We start from the raw sequence: 18,215 nt of genomic DNA, 5'->3' as shown, positions 1-18,215 counted from the left end.
GCTAAATCGTATTCGTAGCAAACAAAAAATGATAACCGAATAGAAAAGCTTTTTAATGCAATCGATGTTCTGATATTGTGCCAATTGTAAAGGAGAAGCGATAGAGCGTTACTTGGAAAATAAGTAACAGTAGAGAGTTGATAATAGTTCGAACGTGTGTTGCGAAGCACGACATTTTAGAAAAATTGCGCAGCGTATCAACCAAAATCACACGAAGCTTACATGATAATGATGTCCACGTCGGTAGGCGTTTGAACTACTTACAGTAGCGACGCTGCAGTGCACTTATGGTAGGTTGTTAACGAAAATAGTATCAGTAGACAACGTGACAGATAGACCTACAAAGAATAATCCAAATGCGCTTCTTCGATATGCTTGCTTGATGATGCACGGTAAGTTACCACCAGTAGCACATGCAACGCATTCACGCGGGATGAATAAACGCAAGGGCCGTGCAATCAATGTGCGTTCCTATAACAGAGAATTCGTATGTCTTACACAGTGCCAAATAGTGTTTCGTATTGTGCAAAAAAACATGATCGAAAACTTTTAAATCCAACAAAATCATTAGAAGTAAACAGTGTGTTCCGATTACGCGAGGCGTGCAGTTACATTGTATCTTGGCGGTTGTGGCGGTTTCGTCCAAAAAACGATTCCTCAAAATTGATCTGGGTTTTAGAAATCAACATTGTGAAACATCAGACGCAGGATTTGTATCAATCAATCGTTCGATCTATGTTCGCTAGTTACCAGAACACCAGATACCTTTGCTGGGAGCCTCCGAGTGCTTCGTAATCCTACTGGGATAAGTAGAGATTTTGAATATTTAGTAATCACTATTTGTAAGCAACGCGACGGTGTAGTTTCGAGCTGCAGTTTGAACGAAATCAATGTAAAAGCCAAATATTATCTATAGACAGGAATAAATACAAATGTATAATATACATTTATCGTCATGGTTTCTTTGGAACATATTGTATTTTATGGAAGTTTGGATTAATTAATGGAATTTGACGGCTTTGATGAGTATGTCTCTCTTCTAAAACTTCTCTTCTGGTTCCTGTTTCACTTGTTTGTTACAGTTTTTCTTGTGTTTCAGCACATCAATAGCGCTCAACATCAGTTTTTTACGACAGATCGAACAATCGTAGTGTGTCACGTTGAGTTTCCTCGACGTACTGTCTTCACCTGTTGGTTGTTCTATGGTGCTTGTTTCCTCAGGAATTACAGGTTTACAATTAACCGCATGCTGTAGTTTCTGCAACCCAGTCAAACGGTACGATGCCTCACAATTGGAGCACACCCAGTCTTCTTCAAGTATGTCATTGTACATTTGGAGACTCCAATCGGTTTCAACAATGCTACAATAGTTTAAAAAAAAGTCAGCTTGTTGCTATCTAGTTCACCAACGTTGTTTATACACTATTTATATCTATATAACTTACCATCCATATGTGAGGTTTTCTGTCAAGTGAACTCCGCCCTTCGTTTCGTTGTACAACGGTTGAAAGTCCTCCGCGAATGGATTAGGGATAGGAAGCTCCATACACTGCTCATCACCTTCCACTTCCAGCTGAGGTCCTTTGTATAGGGATTTTAGATCAGCTGGAAGTAATTTTTTTATGGTGTAGCATAGCTCTGTGTTCATAAACTGGGCCAAACTTGACCACAGCTCCTGGTTCATCTGCTCAATTGACACGTTTCGCTCTGGCTTTGTCAATTCGCCATCCACCGTCACAGTTAAGGCTGTAATATGAAAATTAATTAATAACTTCAAAAATGATTAGGCGCAGTATCGAATCTATTACATTTCAGTTTTTCTGTTAACAATCGATTCCACAATCGCCTCAGTTTGGTTGCCTTAAGCAATAATGCCTGACCACTTTCTGGTGCTGGAAAGTCCAAGCACAACCACGAATCGCATACGATCCGAGAGAAGGTTTCATTTGTTTCGATAGTATGCGCAAAGAGTAGCAGCGTTTGGGCGGCTGGCATGCGAAGGGTGTTGGTTAAGTAGGATTTATTTGTCTCTAGAAGCGTCAGATAACACACGATCTGGTGTCGGGAGCTAAGCGGTTGCCGTGATTTGAATCCGATCGGCTTGTCTTCGATTTCACCATCCGTTAGCTGCAACAGCTGGGCGTTGTTCCCAAAGAAACTCAAAGGATGCAATGAAACGTACGGTTTCGAGCGAGTGTGAAAAAATTGTTCGGAAAGATTCTAGAGAGAGAAACGAAGAAAAGAAGTGATATTATCCCAAAAAGTTGGAACCAGTCAGCTGAGCATTACCTTGCAATAGTTAAACTCGTCCGCAATAGCCACCTGGGGGTAAAGCCCACTGACCAGAATCAGCTTAAGTGTCATCAAATCCCGATAGCTACAGGCAGTGGCTCCGGAGACGAGATTTTGCAGCTTAGATGAGTCGTGGCTTAACCGAAACTCTACATCTCGTATGTCTACCTTATCGTCATCCATGTCCTCGCCATCACCAGCCAGCCCCCACGGGTCGGATTTGAGGAGCTTTCGCTTACGGGGCGCCTCCATGCGATGAGCTTTCCGCAATTCCTTCAACTGCCGCAGTTCTCCGTTGCGAATAGCACGCTCCGCACTGGACAAATGCTCAGTGTTTTGCGTTTCCATCAAGCCACAGTCCTGTAAAAGATCTTGGAACTGATTGCGTAGCTTTGTAATCTCGTAGAACCGTTGTTCTTCCAATCCTCGGCGACGGCACCAAATCTTCGAGTTCTCGCCATGTCGATCGTCTTTCCGTCCGTAATCGGATCGATGCTGCTTAATCTCAAGCCATTCCTTATAAGCGTTTAGCAATGTGATCGGATCGCCATGATCAGATTCGAGCGATTTTCGTGCTCTCTGAAAAACAAACAAAACAAAAGTGCACGTTAGATAATTCTCATAAGCCTGATAAGCCTCATAAGTCGTTCATTAGTCCAACCTCACATTCAGGATCTCTGTATGCTCGATTGGTAAACGGAGATTGTACGCTCAAGGCGGCGGCCAATGTTAACACCGGTTGAAGTTGCTGGAACACGCAACCCATCAGCAACATCTTGCCGATGCTGATGTCGACCGGTATCTTTGCCAGCGCCTTACCAAGCGAAGTCAGCTTCTCGTCCTCGGTTAAAGCCTCGCTTTCTTTCAGACTGACGATCGCATTTTCAATGTTATCCATCGGCGGCGGTTCAACGAAGGGAAACAATCGTGCATTCGGTAATCCCATCGATATCATTTGTAAGAGCAGCGATTCCAACGGCACCTTCAGTATCTCAGCCGTACTGTAAGCATCAAAGTCGTAGAATTGTTTTTCAGCGTACAGCCGATAGCAGATGCCTGGTCCCGTTCTACCGGCACGTCCTTTCCGCTGCTCGGCGGATGCCTTCGATATCCAGAACTCTTTCAGCCGTTGCATTTTCGTGGTGGGGTCGTAGCTCATTTCCTTCACCTTTCCGCTGTCCACCACGAATCGGATGCCATCGATTGTAACCGACGTCTCGGCTATGTTTGTCGACACGATGCACTTCCGCATACCGTCCGGTGCATAGTCGAACACCTTATCCTGCTCGGCGATCGACAGTGTACTATGAAGCGGCAGGATGATCCAGTTCTTGTTTTTCTCGTTGTACTCTCGCGCGGCATCGACGATAGCCGTAATTTCGTTGAGACCACTAAGAAAGATCAAAACGTCGCCTTTCTCCGTCGGTGGGTACTTTTGGTCTATTAGTTGAAGTATCTGTATATACGGTTCTGGACTGAGCCGGTCGCTCCGGGTGCGCTTACTTGCACCCGATCCACTAGCAGCCGCCATTGGAACGTCCTGGAGTTGGGGCATATAGTGCAACTTAATCGGAAACAGTCGACCGGGCACCTCGATAATGCGAGCTTCTTCTTCGGAAAAGTAATCTGCAAACAGCTTTATGTTGATCGTTGCCGACATGAGTACGAGCTTCAGATTGGGACGGGCTCGTATAAGACACTTGGCAATCCCGAGCAGAAAGTCTCCGTGCAGATGCCGCTCGTGCACTTCGTCCAGGATGATGACCGAGTACTGCTCGAGACAGTCCTCGCTAGCCAGCTGCCTTAGTAATAGCCCTTCGGTGATGAAGAGTATCCTTGTGTTTGTATTTTTACTGCGCTCGAACCTGATCTGGTAGCCGACCTCAGTTCGGTATTCGGCCAACAGCTCGTGGGCGACACGTTTTGATAGCGAAATACAAGCGATACGACGTGGTTGTGTACACGCAATCCGCTCATAGCCGGCCCTATACAGGTACTGCGGTACTTGGGTGGATTTTCCGCATCCCGTATCGCCAGCTAGAACGACAACACGCTCATTACGAACCGCTTCGACAATTTCTTCGCGATGTTTTGCCACCGGTAGGTTCGCTTGTGCTTGGCGCAATTTGCGTAATTTGTTGAATTTTTCTCGCTGCCGAAAATCCAAGTAATGCGTTACGATTTGCAGCAGCTGAAGAAGTTGTGTACGTGTCAGTACACTGGTACCACTACCCCTCATGCGGCCCAACATTTCCTCCAATGGCAATCGCAATGATATGCTGCACCCAAACACTTTGTTGTACTCCGAAGGAATCGTTCCGCTAAAACTGTTTTGTTCACGTTTGCCTTCATTCGATGGCACCGGAAGAATGGGCTGACCGGTGCGCTTCAATAACGATTCGTATTTATTAACGAACAGCCAGAAATCGTTTACATTCTCCACGAGTTGATCTCGCAAACAGTAGCCTCGTAACACTCGATTTAGATCGGTTTTGTGGTCCAAAAAGGAAAAATTGATTAAATTCGTTTCTTCTGGCGATATTGCATGCTTGAGGACAAACTTTTTGTTGATTTTTTCCTCACGAGCCGAAGGACTCCGGGAACGGGAGCGATCCTTCCTTTGCGAATGATCTCTCGAACGGTGATTATCGGTGCCGTAACTCATTTTGCGCGAAACCTTAAAAAATAATAAAAATATTACTCAAAGTTATGTTCTTTTGCTTTTGTTCTTGAATACGTAGATTAGATAAAAACTAAAAATTAACGACTCGGATACAAAAAATAGTGTAGTCGATCGAGGAACAGTTTATTTCAATTATTTGTCAGAAATAGTCCAACATCGAAAGAAGGTATTGTCTAACTGGTCGAACTAATGTGAAACACTTGTATTCATAGAGTTGAAAATCTCGCTAACATACCTTCAGCCTTTAATTTTTAATGTTAGCGCAGGTTTTACCAGTGAGTACAACAAGTGTCAAACTTAATGACTAGAATAGTATTACCGTATTTGGTTTCGTCTGCTTGCTTGTTGACTGAACATACAAACGGTTTCAAATTAAATTCTATAATTTCTCAAGATCTTCGCTACAAGTTGCTAAATGAATTAAAGAATGTAATTTACTTGAGTGGAAGTTTACTGTCCTGTTCTTCTACGTTTGATTAGTTTCGGCTGGATAGAACCATAATGCTACGAATCGCTATTTTCAAATCGAAAACTTATCGCTCTCTGAAAAATTTGCAAATGTCGTACTATTCGTAATTCGAATAAAATGGTACATATGTTGAACAATGTGAAGCTAACTTGTATCAAGTGAATAATTTAGTCAAATTGTAGCTATCCTCACTCCTTTTCCATCCTTCTAATCGGTTGCTGTCTGTTTGTTCCATCGTTTGCATGTATAATTGAACTCGTTTTAATTTGTTTAAGAGTTTTGTAGTTAAAATCTTTTACATTTTTTATTAAGGCGCGACAACTAAGTGTGTGCGTCGTCAAATATACTTTAATAAGACATTTATTTTACCGTTTTTATGCTTGTTGAGAATTTTAAACTTTTTCATTTAAATTGAGTTGTTTTGATTAATGTGCAATTGTTGAATTCATCACCGGCGCATTAATAATTATGTTAACGATAATGTTCTTTTCATTCAATTTAATTATTATTAATAAACGTTTGCTTTATCACTATTAACTAATCACTAACTTTAGGTAGATTTCACTCGGACTAGTAGTGTTTGGTAAAGTGTATAACTGCGGTGCTCCTGTTTTGTATTATTGGTTCTATTGCATCTTCCCGTTTTTGTCCTTATATATATATATTAGTCGAATTTGTATAAACGACAACAATGACTTGAATCATACTAATTCTACAGAAGACTTTTGTCACATCATTGCGATTCACAATATATTAAGTTCGCTCGATTGCCTAGTTCTATAACAAGAAAGTTTGTTTTTGTTGATTGTTTTCGTTTTGATAGGTGTATATATTATTTAAGATTTAACGTTAATCTTATGAATCAATGCGTTTATTTAGAGAGGAGCTTCACCATGTAGGTCATCGGTTGACTTGCGGTTATTGCAAATGTATGCAAAACATGGCATCGTATGACACGGGTTTTTTACAATAAGGTCCGCTCGTGTTGCTTTGTATAATTCTTAAGTGATGGTAAACCATGATAAGTATATGACTCGATTCGAACATCTCTTTTTTATCTATAGGTACATAGATAAGTATATTTTAGTTGTATATATTAGCTCTGCCCGATTGACTATTCTTGTTACTTCTTAGCGAGTGCGAAGGAATTTCGCATTGATCCACGCGTTACGTTGAAGCGTTAACATTTATCATGACGCTACCAGTTGTTTGCTATCTGTTCTTAGCTCTTAACGGAATTGCGCATGGCTCTGTTATATCGGTGGTAATGCAAGGCGTTTGATAAATAATTATTTGTTCAAGAAAACAATCACTCAAAAGTTTCCAGCTATAAGCGTATTTTGCATACAACCGATGGTTTACCTCCGTTCAATGCAACTCCATTCTAACCAACCGACGATGGTGCTCGTCTGAAGTTCAATAGAACTAAAATAATCGATAGCATTTTCTCGATGTACGTGTTTTCAATTACTTTAAGTGATAATTTGGCATATTGAACAAGTCCATAAATAACGAGCAAAACAGACAGCATAATAGAACGTTGGTTTATTCGACAACCACGCTATGGCTTTTAAAAACAGCAGGGGCAGCTGGTTTAACCATCTGTTCTTAGTATTACGAATAGAAATTTCATTTTGTTTTTGTTGGCATATACATATATTGTAGAGCGAAAAGGCACAAGATAAGTGTAATCCTAATGTGGAGAATAAGTTTGGTTGCCAACCATTTTGGTTGGACAAAATAGTTTGAGTTAAATGGCAGAGCAAATTAATATATAGGTATGGATTTGTAGAGGGATTTTATGCCAAGTTTAACAATCGCTCGCGAGTTTCAAAAACTAGGTCCAGGGATAAAAATTGCTGAACAGGATCGTACCAATTATGGTGTATCCGAGAAAATAGATTAGGATGGCTTGCTGGCACCAGTTCATCCAATGAAAGTCGAGCAGATCGCTCAAATCAACATGATTTGGGACATGCGTGCAACTATTTTCTTCGCCGTCTTTCACTTGCTTGGAGAGCTTCCTGATGACTTGCCGTTTGATAAATGCGCGCTCGCCGGTAAAGTAATCCGCCGTGTACCAGTAAAGAACGGGACTGGCAGCGCACAGGAGCCGTGTAGTAACTTGTACGTGCACAAATAGCAGAGAGAAGACGGCAAGGATTAGTGCGTGGACGACGAAAACAAGCGCGAATCGATCATAAACGCGCATAGTTTTATGTTGCTTCTTAGTCAGTCGAAACAGCCCTAACCGAAGGGCGTAGTCCCAGTGCTCGCACAGATAGCGATAGGAATTACTGATCGTTAGATAAACGGCCGGAAGGGCAAGGAGAAAATTCGGCAACTGCTTTAGTTCGTAGTACCGCAGAAAGCCAACGTTCCAGTAATGACTCTGCACGAACGAGTACGACAATGGTACTAAATTGTTGCACCAAGGAGACGAATCTTCTGTTTTGTTACCCGCCAGCACGAGCCCGTGAGTGACCGCATACTCTCGCACGTGTTCCGGAAAGTTGAACTTTTGCACAAAGCAAAACAGATAGTAATTGTACACTTGGGCAATGCCATAATGAAAGAGAACGATGATCAGCATCGAGAAAAGGCGGGAGCAGATGCAGATGACGTTGTGAAAGTTGTACTGGGCTACGACGCGCCGCATGGCAAAATATAACACGAAACCGATGTTAAACATCCCATTCGAGCGACACAAGATTGAGAGACTGAGCGGTATAGTGAGAAATATCGATGTCACGTCCTCTATACACTGATGCATTACGACGAACGAAAGCCAGGCGTACAAGCTCTCGGTGTACGGGGCGGTAAAAAAGATCGAAGCCGGATTGAAGCAAAACAGCAGTACAGCGATTTCTGCCTTCTTCTGATTGCCGAGTACAAGCTTACTCAGCCGGTACAATGCCTTTGCAGCACCAGTGAAACACACTAAATTCAGCAGCACTGCCAGCAGCAGGGAAAGCTCGCGATAGCTAACGAACGTGATCACATCGTAGCTGCTTAGTGCGCTGCTCACGATTTTCAGGATAAAAGGAAACAGTGGGAAAAACGCCAGAGTATTTTCGTACGTGTAGCCGTGCTCGGCGATGTGTAAGAAGTACTGCCCATCCCAGCGATCCAACCCGCCGAGCGTAAAACGTACTATAGCATCTAAAGGCCGCTCGGGGGCTTCTTCATCACGCGGTGCAACAAACACGTTTGCATCGTGATCCGGTAGCATAAGATTCGCGACAATCTGCAACACTATCACGAACAGACGGCTACCGAGGGCCAGCATGGTGACGGATATGTGTAGAAATGACCCGCTAGAAGGAGGCAGTTCGGTCATATTTGTCGTATCCTTATCATTCGTATCATATGCAGTTCCCTGGTGCATCCTCGAATGGTTCTGCTGTTGATTATGACGCGCATAATGATTTCCGTGATTTTTTCCGTTGTCTAGTACGTTCATTCGTCGCCTTGGCGAACTGCCACTGCTTCCGCCGTTGCATTCCAATCGCATTTTCAAACTGAATTTGAGCGTTTAAAGCAGTTGCACATAAAAGTATCGAGTCGTAATGGTACCTCTATCGGTATCGGGCGATGTTATCGGTTCAGCATTTGGTTGGCAACAAATACCACAGAATTGGAAATCTTTGTAAAAATTGTCAATAGAAAAAATCCTCGCACCCGTCGACCCTGGGGAAGGAAAAGAAGAAAGAAATTGTAATCAGGTTTAAGAACAAAAAACTAATTTATAGAAACTAATCTACACGAACACATACATTTGGTGCTCAGCCCAAACAGCCCACCGCACCGCAACTAACGGAAAAAGTCTCACAATGTTACGGGCGGAAAATTCTGATACAAAATCTTTCTTCTTTTCCCCGGGAAATCTGACTGAAACTGCTGAACCACGCGCAATAGTGCGCGTGTCTCGTCTGCTACGACGGTGTATTCGACTTTCTCGAAGCACCTCAGCCTACGAATCACGCGAGCAAAACAAAAGCTTGATGTGTCCTTAAAACAAACAAATAGTATTATCAAAGTTAACTAGACCCACCGAAAAACCAGAGCAAGAAGATTTTCTTTTCGTTGTATTTGTGCATCTGGTTCGGTATCTGCATTTAAAATTAAATTTTACATCATACACTCATACATTTTGCTACATCTTGCTTTCGAATGGAGTATTGTGGTAAAAATGAACATTTTCCGGAGCTCTAGGTTCTGGCGAAGATACGCGCACGCGTTCATAGTACAGGTTTTTCATTGAAACCGCATGTCCGAATCACAGATGTTCGTTCGTTGAGGAGACAGGTTTTTTTAGTCAAAATGATACGATAGGTATTTAAATTACTTACGAAACACCAAACGCAGGAAACAGAACTTCTATAGTTAACTGGTACAAAGAAGTGTAATTCTTATCGATGATATGCGCCGGAAACAGACCGCTGAATTTGAGTTTAGTTGAGTTTGTTTAACTTGCTTTGCCAAGAAATGCATTAGCAGGATTCGTATAAGATTTTAACCTTTTAACATTCAATAGTTTATTAGAAGTATTTGCAATCCAATCGAGTGGAAGATTTTTAACTTTGCCTTTTATTTTGTTGAATTATGATCGATGTTAACCAATAGCGCACGATGAAGGCGAATCAATGCACAACACTGAACAATATAAACGTCATAACTTTGTTCATATGTTTACAACTAAATCACATAATCAGTGTTCCAGATTTGATACGAAGTGGATATTCTATATCTTCGCATAACAATTTGTTGGGAGGAATTAGTTTGAATTTATTTCTTTTAAAAGAGGAAAAATCAGTACCGTCAACAAATAATGCCATTTAACAACATGTTTCAATGCTTATGACATTTGGGGTTGTTGTTTGATGTTACATTATGACGTTTCCTTACTGGGTGCTTTGTTTTGATTCAGTTACATCGTATCTTTACTTGAAGCGTAGCACAACGAATTTTTTTTCGCATTATGAGTTCATCGTAGATAATTTCCGAGTCAATGTGGCATTGTGCTGTGATCGGTTGCCCTTACGGCAGATTCAACGCCCAAAAGACGCTAGGTCGAATATCATTTCATATATTTCCGCATCCAGTACGGGAATCGAATCGCTTTCGACGATGGCTCACACTCGTCAAGAATCCGAAATTGTTGCGAATGGATCCGATGACGGTGTTCAAGAGCTCTCGCATTTGTCGTCGTCACTTTGCACCAGATTGCTTCAACGGAGAATGCCGCAATTTGCTTCCTATAGCTACTCCCACACTCAACTTGCCCGAGGTGCGACCTGTGGCGTTGGTGCAACCGACGGATGCGGTGGGAGATGAACTAGAACAATTACTACGAGATGAACGAAAGCAGCAGTTGAAACGTAACAGTGCGAACAATACTATGGAGATTATAGACGAAAAAAGTGATTATGGCAAAAGGCCACGAATTGGAATAACGCTGCTGTCGTCCGATGTGGAAGACGTGGAAATCAACATAGGAGAAAGATTCATAGACAGTATTATCACATTTGATGTAGAAGAGGAATACGATGAAGGTTCACTTGCAAGCGACTCAAGAATATCATCGGTATGTGAGGGAGAATATGGTTTCACTAGCTTTAACGGACTCATTGTAAACAGCAGCGAATTAGATACATTAAATCAGGTAGAAATACTTAATGAACCCCCTGAAACGCTGCTGAACGATTCTTCATCTCCGGATGAGCAATCTCGAGTCCCAATTGAAAAAGGTTACGAGCAGCTAGTACGAGAATTTACAAGTGGAGCTAGCATAGATCAACAGGAAGAAGAAGTGATACAAATGAATCAAGAAAATGAAATCAATATTATACGACGGAGTGTACAAGTAGATATTAAAAATCCAGGCAACCGGCAATGGATTACCTAATGGTACGTATAACTGTCCTGTTTAATTCCATGGGATTTATATTGATTTCAAAAAGTGATAAATAATCTAATATAGGCCACATTTGCGGAGGATTTATGATCATATATCTTTAGTCAACTTAGCGAGTAGAAATTTGGTGTTATTGACATTGTGATAAAAAATCTTGATGAAATTTATCGCTGAAGATTTATTGAGATTAATGATATGCTTGTAATCCGGATGATAAACAAGTAGTAAGCAATATGATAACATAAAACAAAGAACTCACATATGAAATCAATTTGTTTTAAATTTAACAGTATTGCGTTAATTTTTTCGGCGAGTCCAGTTAAATGTTATGTGCTCAGTAATTTCATTTTGTAATATTTTCTATATTGAAAATATTTAGTCATCTGCAAAGGGGTCTTCGGATGTTATATCAATAGTTATATCAAATCAATATTCACCATGTATCTACACGCAATTTACAAAGTGCTGAGTTTTCCTTAACGAATATACCTACATAGATAGTTTTATAAAAATGATGCTAAATGAAGCTATACTTATTTTCTTTCTAACTTTCTAACCGTCAATATTTAATTTTTACCGTCGATCTGACAGATGAGCTCATGGAAAATTGATTCATGAAGGTGATCGCATCATTTTGTTTACATGTCAAAAGTGAAATGAGAGGTTCAGTGCTGAACAACAGAGCAAGACGGAAACAGAGATGTCTATTATCGCTTGATTTCTACTGGCGTGAAAGAGAGTATCATTCGGAAAATATAGCACGCAACGTAAGATGGTAAAGGAAAGCTATACTGTGTAACTGTATATGCGTTTGGTCGGATCGTCGTCCATTTAGTAGATGCCGTAGCGGAGAGTTAGCTCCATTTCGAAGTGCTGTATAGTATAAACTCGCAACCTGCAAATTCTGCCGCAAATATACCATCCCGTGCTTAATCGGTAGTGTTAGAGTCTGCCTGAGAGAAAGATAGTTGTAAAAATTGCAAAGCTATCTTCTATTTGGCGTGCTTTATAGCGCGTTACTTACCGATTGAATCGCGGAGAAAGTGGCATCGAAATATCGCTACCCGTGATGAAGTGTGTGTCCATTAATCCCGCTTGCAATCAGTGAAGGAAAGACAAAAAAACACCAGAAGCCAAGTCGCGCCAGCTTGCCTCCATCCGTCGTATCACACAATCGGAGCAGCTTACCACCAATCCGCACTGTAACCAAGGGCGGTGTAGGGAAACGAATAGAAAAACAGCCACGGTCACACGCTGCTGAAAGTGTTGGTTTGCATAGAAAAGTTCCGACCAGAATCGCATTTGAAGTACAACCAAACGGGAGATACGCCACCGCAATAGGAAGTGCCTGACGCAGCGAACGCAACGCATCAAAGGAAAACATAGCAAGCGGACAGCAAGCAAGCCAAAATGTTTCCATGTAAGAGAAATGTTCTGCAAGAATTTCCTGTTTCGTCATTCGTTTTTAGTAGCAAAAACAGCGCTCTACTTTTCCTTTGTGTTTCATCTGTTTATTCCCTTCCCGTGTGTACATGTGGGCGTGTATGCTTTCTTCGACTTTTCTTTAATCTCCTCGCCTAGACGGCTTAGAGGCTTCTTGAGCTATCAGTGCTTAATTATATAATGCACGTGTACCCGATTGCCTATTATGCGTGCCGTCTGCCGGTTCGCGTCGCTGCACTGGTTTTCGCCCTAATGCTCCAACGAGGATTAGCCTTGCACCACTACTAAGCGGCTTCTCGATCGACATCCCCTTTTGAAATTACCGCTGCGTTTGTAGTGCCCGGGACAGCCAAAGTAAAATGATCTAATTAAAGATTTGGAAGCCTAAGATGCAAGGAACATACTGAGAGACAGTTTCGTGTCATTGCGTTTTCGTATATGCAACTTAACTGGATAATGTATGGCTAATATGCCAGTGCATGGCTTACAGCTTATGTGTGATTTTATTTGGCTGCCATTTGAAGCGTCTTGATCGTGAGCGCTGGCCAAACAAACAGTAAACAGACGGCTCTACGTGGCATGAATCAAAGATCTGAAGGGAAGGTTGGAATGCAGCCCAGGAGAAACCCAGAGGATACCAGTAGCGAACGAAAAGCGAATAACACGCCAATCGAAACGTTGAACCATCTCCTCTTGATGTGAGATGGGCTGGTTTAATTCCGCTCACATAAAGAAATCAACATGGCCATCCCACGGATCTTGCTGAGGGAAAGGCTAGTTGCATTGTGCAGTGGAAGACCGTATCGGAAAGTTCATTGGGTTTCCGGTTGCAGTGTTTGTGGGTAAAGAAGAGATGATTTCGCTTTCACTGTGAGAAGTACGCACCATATCTAGGTCAGCAACGGCAATCGTTGATAGGTGAATGGAAAAGAATGAGAGAAAGAGTAACGCGAGGGCGATGAACGATGGCGATGGGAATAAGGCGCAATGTGTTCAAACGTGTGGTTAAAATGGAGATCATCTCGGTCTTCGCATTTTTTGAGAGGGATCTTCATAAACCCCAATGCAATACATATGCCCTGAGGTGCATGGGTATTGTTGAGAGCAAAGTATGAACAAAGGAGTAAAAACAACAAGCAATAGTGAACAGAGAAAAGTAGCAGGTTATTAAGACGTTTCATGGACTAGGTATGAGTTGGGTTGGACGTAGATTTATGAAAATAATCTTATCATCGCCCGTATCTTGCTCGATATTTGTTTAATTTTACTTATGACACAAAGGAATGAGCCAAGTTGGCTGTAGAACAAAGGAAAATCAAGTAGTACTCAACATTTTCTACATTATTTTGTGACCACACCAACTGAAAATACAATACTGTAAGGCATTTTCTTTCTGTTAAGAGAATTTTTTCAATTTCTCTGTTTCGCTTTGAAGTTAATTATATTTTAGCGAAAAACACAAATGATTTTTACGTTATATGTACATTATGTTACTTCGTCTCAGTGATTTTTTTCATAGATAAAAATTAATGGCTTTCGTTTTATTATCCTACCACGTGAGGAGTTGTTATTTTTCATATTGCTTGTAATTTGTATGAGCAAAGTTTTGTTAAGCTCCCAGAGATGGAGATTGTTAAACCATTAATTTTTTATTGTGTCCTTTATGATAGAAATTAAAACTAAAATTATTGTTTCGAAAATGATATTTGTTTATGAGTAGTTTTTATTTCGATATTGACAAAATGTTTGACTAAGTAAAATTTTTTGAAACATAGTGTCATGCCGAGATATTTTTTCATCACTGACCTTGGTCCTGATAAGAATAATTTTGAGCCATTGGTATCAGCTGAACCATGCGCGATCTTTGTCTTGGCTTTCTCCTAAGGTCCACTTCCTCCTTGATCAGTTCGACAAGCAAACAGTGCTATTCTAATCGTGGTCGTTTGGTTGCGCTTCTTATCAACAATAGGATGTTGATGGTAGCTGTCGTTGATGGGAGCAAACCTAACTATGGCACTCCCCATGAAAAAAAGGTTGACGAACTGATTTGGTTACTTGAACAGCTGGAAAAAAAGGTTTTCCGTTAACCATTAGATCGCACAAGACTCTGGCGAGCCGAGAGAGAGAGAGTAACGGATTTCATCGCCATGTTGTCGGTAATTCTGAAAATGTGCTGTCATCGGGGTAGAATGGAACAATATGTTACATTTAAGTATCAGTTTAATGTAAAATTTCACTTCGGTTTCCCACTTTGCAGCACCTCTCCAGGATGGATTCTTCGAAAAGTGTCGTGCCGATTTCTACGACTGTCAAAAGAACGTTCTTGCGCAGAACGTGTGCACTCGGATAGATCCGTTCGATGCGTGTTTATCTCGGAGATCGCTGGAAAACACGCAGCATGTGTTCACTTACAAGGTTGGTAGTGTTGCTTAATGACGTCTGTAGAACAAAATATATATATTGTAACCATGGACCGTATTCTTTTTTTTCTCAGATCGAAAATGAAGGCAAGCCGCTGACAAACCAGAAAAGTTCTGGCCGTTGCTGGTTGTTTGCAGCACTGAACTGCATACGCATTCCGTTTATCAAGCAGTATAATTTAGATGAGTTCGAGTTCTCGCAAGCATATTTGTTTTACTGGGACAAGATCGAACGTGCGAATTATTTTTTGAACAACATCGTAGACACTGCTAAGCGCGGTGAGCCAGTTGATGGCCGCTTAGTGTCCTTTTTGTTGTCAGACCCGACTTGCGACGGCGGCCAGTGGGATATGCTCGTTAATTTGATCAACAAGCATGGACTAATGCCTAAAAAGTGCTTCCCTGAGAGTTATAGCTGCGAGGCGAGCACACGGATGAACTCAGTCTTAAAAAGCAAGGTAGGGTGATACGAAATTAAGTGTTTGGCTTTTCTTGTGTGTTCATAGAGTTGTTTTCTATTTCATTTATTGTCAGCTGCGCGAGTACGCAAAAGATCTGCGCAAGCTTATTGCTAACGGTGCATCGGATAGTGAAGTGGACGACCGTATGAAGAAACAGATGAACGAGGTGTATAACATCGTCGGTATTTGCCTTGGCATTCCACCAGAAAAGTTCACCTGGGAGTATTATGATAAAACAAAAAAGTATCATAATATCGGTCCGATCAGCGCGACTGACTTCTACAATAAGTACGTCAAGCCGTACTTCAACGTAAACGACAAGGTTTGTCTGGTGACGGATCCACGTTCTTCCAATCTCTATGGTCGCTCCTACACGGTCGACTGCCTGGGAAACGTGATCGGAGGTAGGCCGGTCCTGTACAACAATCAGCCGGTCGAATTGTTGCTTAATTTAGTAACGAAAGCGCTCAAACTTGGCGAACCTGTCTGGTTTGGGTGTGAAGTTAACAAGCGATTCGCCGGTAAACAAGGAATTGAAGATTTGGACATGTAAGTATTGTGGTGGTGATATGAAAAAAGATTGTGTAAGTAATCCAATCGTGCATCTGATTCTTATTCGAATTGATTGCAGACATGACTTCAAGTTAGTTTTTGGAGTAGACATTCAAACTACTATGGATAAAGCCGATCGACTGCTGTACGGTGAATCGATGATGACTCATGCCATGGTGTTTACTGGAGTTTGTGTTGACGTAAGTTATCTTTATTTCTTCTTTTTATTTTGGATATTTTTTAAATTTTTTGTTACTCTTTGATCATGATTGCTTTTCCTTAATTTTTTGTTTTGGGTGGGCTTTGCACGTATCATTTCGAAAGGATTGTTCATTACACATCATAGACCTGCGTAGTCTCGTGTTTAAGACTTTTCGCATCTCCATTTTTTTCTTGTAGCCTAATAGTCAAAAACCGACAAAGTTCCGGGTAGAGAATTCCTGGGGTGAAGATCGTGGCGAAAAGGGTTATCTTGTAATGACGGCCGAATGGTTCAAGGAATTTGTTTTCGAAGTGGTAGTGGACCGCAGCATAGTAAGTCAGGATGTGCTGGACGTATTCGATCTCCCACCAATAGTGCTACCTGCATGGGATCCCATGGGCACCCTAGCGAAGTAAGGTGACACACTAGTAGCGATGAAGATGCAGTAATGAAAGAAACCCTTCATGCCAATGGCGCCAAAATTGGGTGTCATCACGGATCTCCTCGGGTGCATACTATGGGAGGCATATTTCCCTTCTGGAAACAATCATTTGCTATCAATATTCACGAAGCATTCAAACGTTTTACGTAATGCCGCAGCTTGTAGATATATATTCACGCGCGATTATTGCTGCTACTGACGCTGTTGCTGCAACGAGAGACGGTTTCTACTGCAATTGGCACGAAAGAAGTATGTGTGACATTGCGAATGCGATGACTGCTGCCGCCGCTATACAAATCGAATTAATCGGCTATACAAATAACTTAGAGATAAATCGCAACGAATAATGGTTCGAATGTGAAGATGCATAAGAGAGCGATATGTGAATAATAACAAGAATTATTACTTTTTATACAGAAAAAGGAGAAATAGAACTAGCAATATATTTCAAACAAACTTATCACAGAGATCGAATTTTGTATGCACTACATTTTTATTTGATCACGCGTTTTCACAGGATTTCGGGAGATTTTTTTATTTCGCAATTTTTCACGTTTTCATGCGAGATTGATGTTTTTGGTGGACATCATAATCGTACCGCAGCTTAGCCCATATTCCTAGGCACATTTTTAGCAGACGGGTTTCGGGTGTAACTTGTTTTTTCTCGTTACTATAAACAGACTGAATAATTTGCTTGGCAGCTGCGAATTCAGTTCTTTGGATGAGCGAAATGGCAAGGTATAATTTGCAGCGGGCAATAAGCGACGGGTCGCCCAGCCGAAAGGCAAGCTTCATTTGGTGTATAGAAATTTTTCCAGCTGTATCGGCACAAGCAAGCTGGTAATCGCCCAAAGCAGAAAATGCGCCGCCAAGCGTCGATAGCCAGGCCATCAACTCGGTAAGCTCTATGAACTCCCACAGCATACGGACTGCCCGTTCGCCCCTGCAGAATGAGAGATAAATGAAATTAGAGTTATTCCATATATTTAATTTTGAAGATATAATTGACAATATTACCAGTGGTAATCCAAATGCTCTTTAGCAGGAGGACTAAGTTTGATGTACATTGTTTCATTCGGTTCTTCACAGAACAAAGCATTGGCTATTTTAAGGCGGAATCGAGGATAGAACTGCAAATTGTGTAGAAAATCGACCAGCTTTATCGGGTTTGCAGATATGCGTGTTATGTTTGTAGGCTGTATACTGCTATTGCATTCTATTTGCCGTATCCGAATGCCACTTTTGTGAATGTTGCATGTGGATATTTTTTCGGTATAATCACAAATGTAAAATGAAATCATCCCTGTTGAGTTTCCGTGCACAATGTTTACGAT

General features: G+C 41.4%; 4 protein-coding genes across 4 annotated transcripts; 1 reads left to right on the top strand and 3 right to left on the bottom strand.

The window, feature by feature from the left end:
• Positions 1 to 1,039: 1,039 nt before the first annotated feature.
• Positions 1,040 to 4,957, bottom strand: LOC128732202 (probable ATP-dependent RNA helicase DHX34). The gene is made up of 5 exons (XM_053825376.1): positions 2,954 to 4,957; positions 2,290 to 2,871; positions 1,809 to 2,220; positions 1,446 to 1,746; positions 1,040 to 1,361 (listed from the first exon to the last, which is right to left on the bottom strand). The coding sequence occupies exons 1-5, from the start codon at positions 4,955 to 4,957 to the stop codon at positions 1,040 to 1,042; spliced, it is 3,621 nt and encodes a 1,206-aa protein (XP_053681351.1).
• Positions 4,958 to 7,281: 2,324 nt separating this feature from the next.
• LOC128720528 (GPI mannosyltransferase 2) lies at positions 7,282 to 8,990 on the bottom strand. The gene has a single exon (XM_053814202.1). It carries the CDS (start codon positions 8,956 to 8,958, stop codon positions 7,282 to 7,284), a length of 1,677 nt encoding a protein of 558 aa, XP_053670177.1. The 5' UTR covers positions 8,959 to 8,990.
• A 3,518-nt stretch (positions 8,991 to 12,508) lies between these two features.
• On the top strand, positions 12,509 to 17,338 carry LOC128730505 (bleomycin hydrolase). Its single transcript, XM_053823554.1, has 6 exons — positions 12,509 to 12,781; positions 15,062 to 15,219; positions 15,299 to 15,682; positions 15,759 to 16,234; positions 16,317 to 16,450; positions 16,653 to 17,338. The coding sequence occupies exons 1-6, from the start codon at positions 12,772 to 12,774 to the stop codon at positions 16,853 to 16,855; spliced, it is 1,365 nt and encodes a 454-aa protein (XP_053679529.1). The 5' UTR covers positions 12,509 to 12,771; the 3' UTR covers positions 16,856 to 17,338.
• Positions 17,339 to 17,430: 92 nt separating this feature from the next.
• On the bottom strand, positions 17,431 to 18,182 carry LOC128732192 (uncharacterized protein F58A4.6). The gene is made up of 2 exons (XM_053825365.1): positions 17,899 to 18,182; positions 17,431 to 17,824 (listed from the first exon to the last, which is right to left on the bottom strand). Exons 1-2 carry the CDS (start codon positions 18,180 to 18,182, stop codon positions 17,431 to 17,433), a joined length of 678 nt encoding a protein of 225 aa, XP_053681340.1.
• Between the last annotated feature and the right edge of the window lie 33 nt (positions 18,183 to 18,215).

This window comes from Anopheles nili, chromosome 2 (assembly GCF_943737925.1).
Source record: "Anopheles nili chromosome 2, idAnoNiliSN_F5_01, whole genome shotgun sequence".
NCBI lineage: Eukaryota > Metazoa > Arthropoda > Insecta > Diptera > Culicidae > Anopheles > Anopheles nili.
This window is presented reverse-complemented; position numbering and strand designations above follow the sequence as displayed.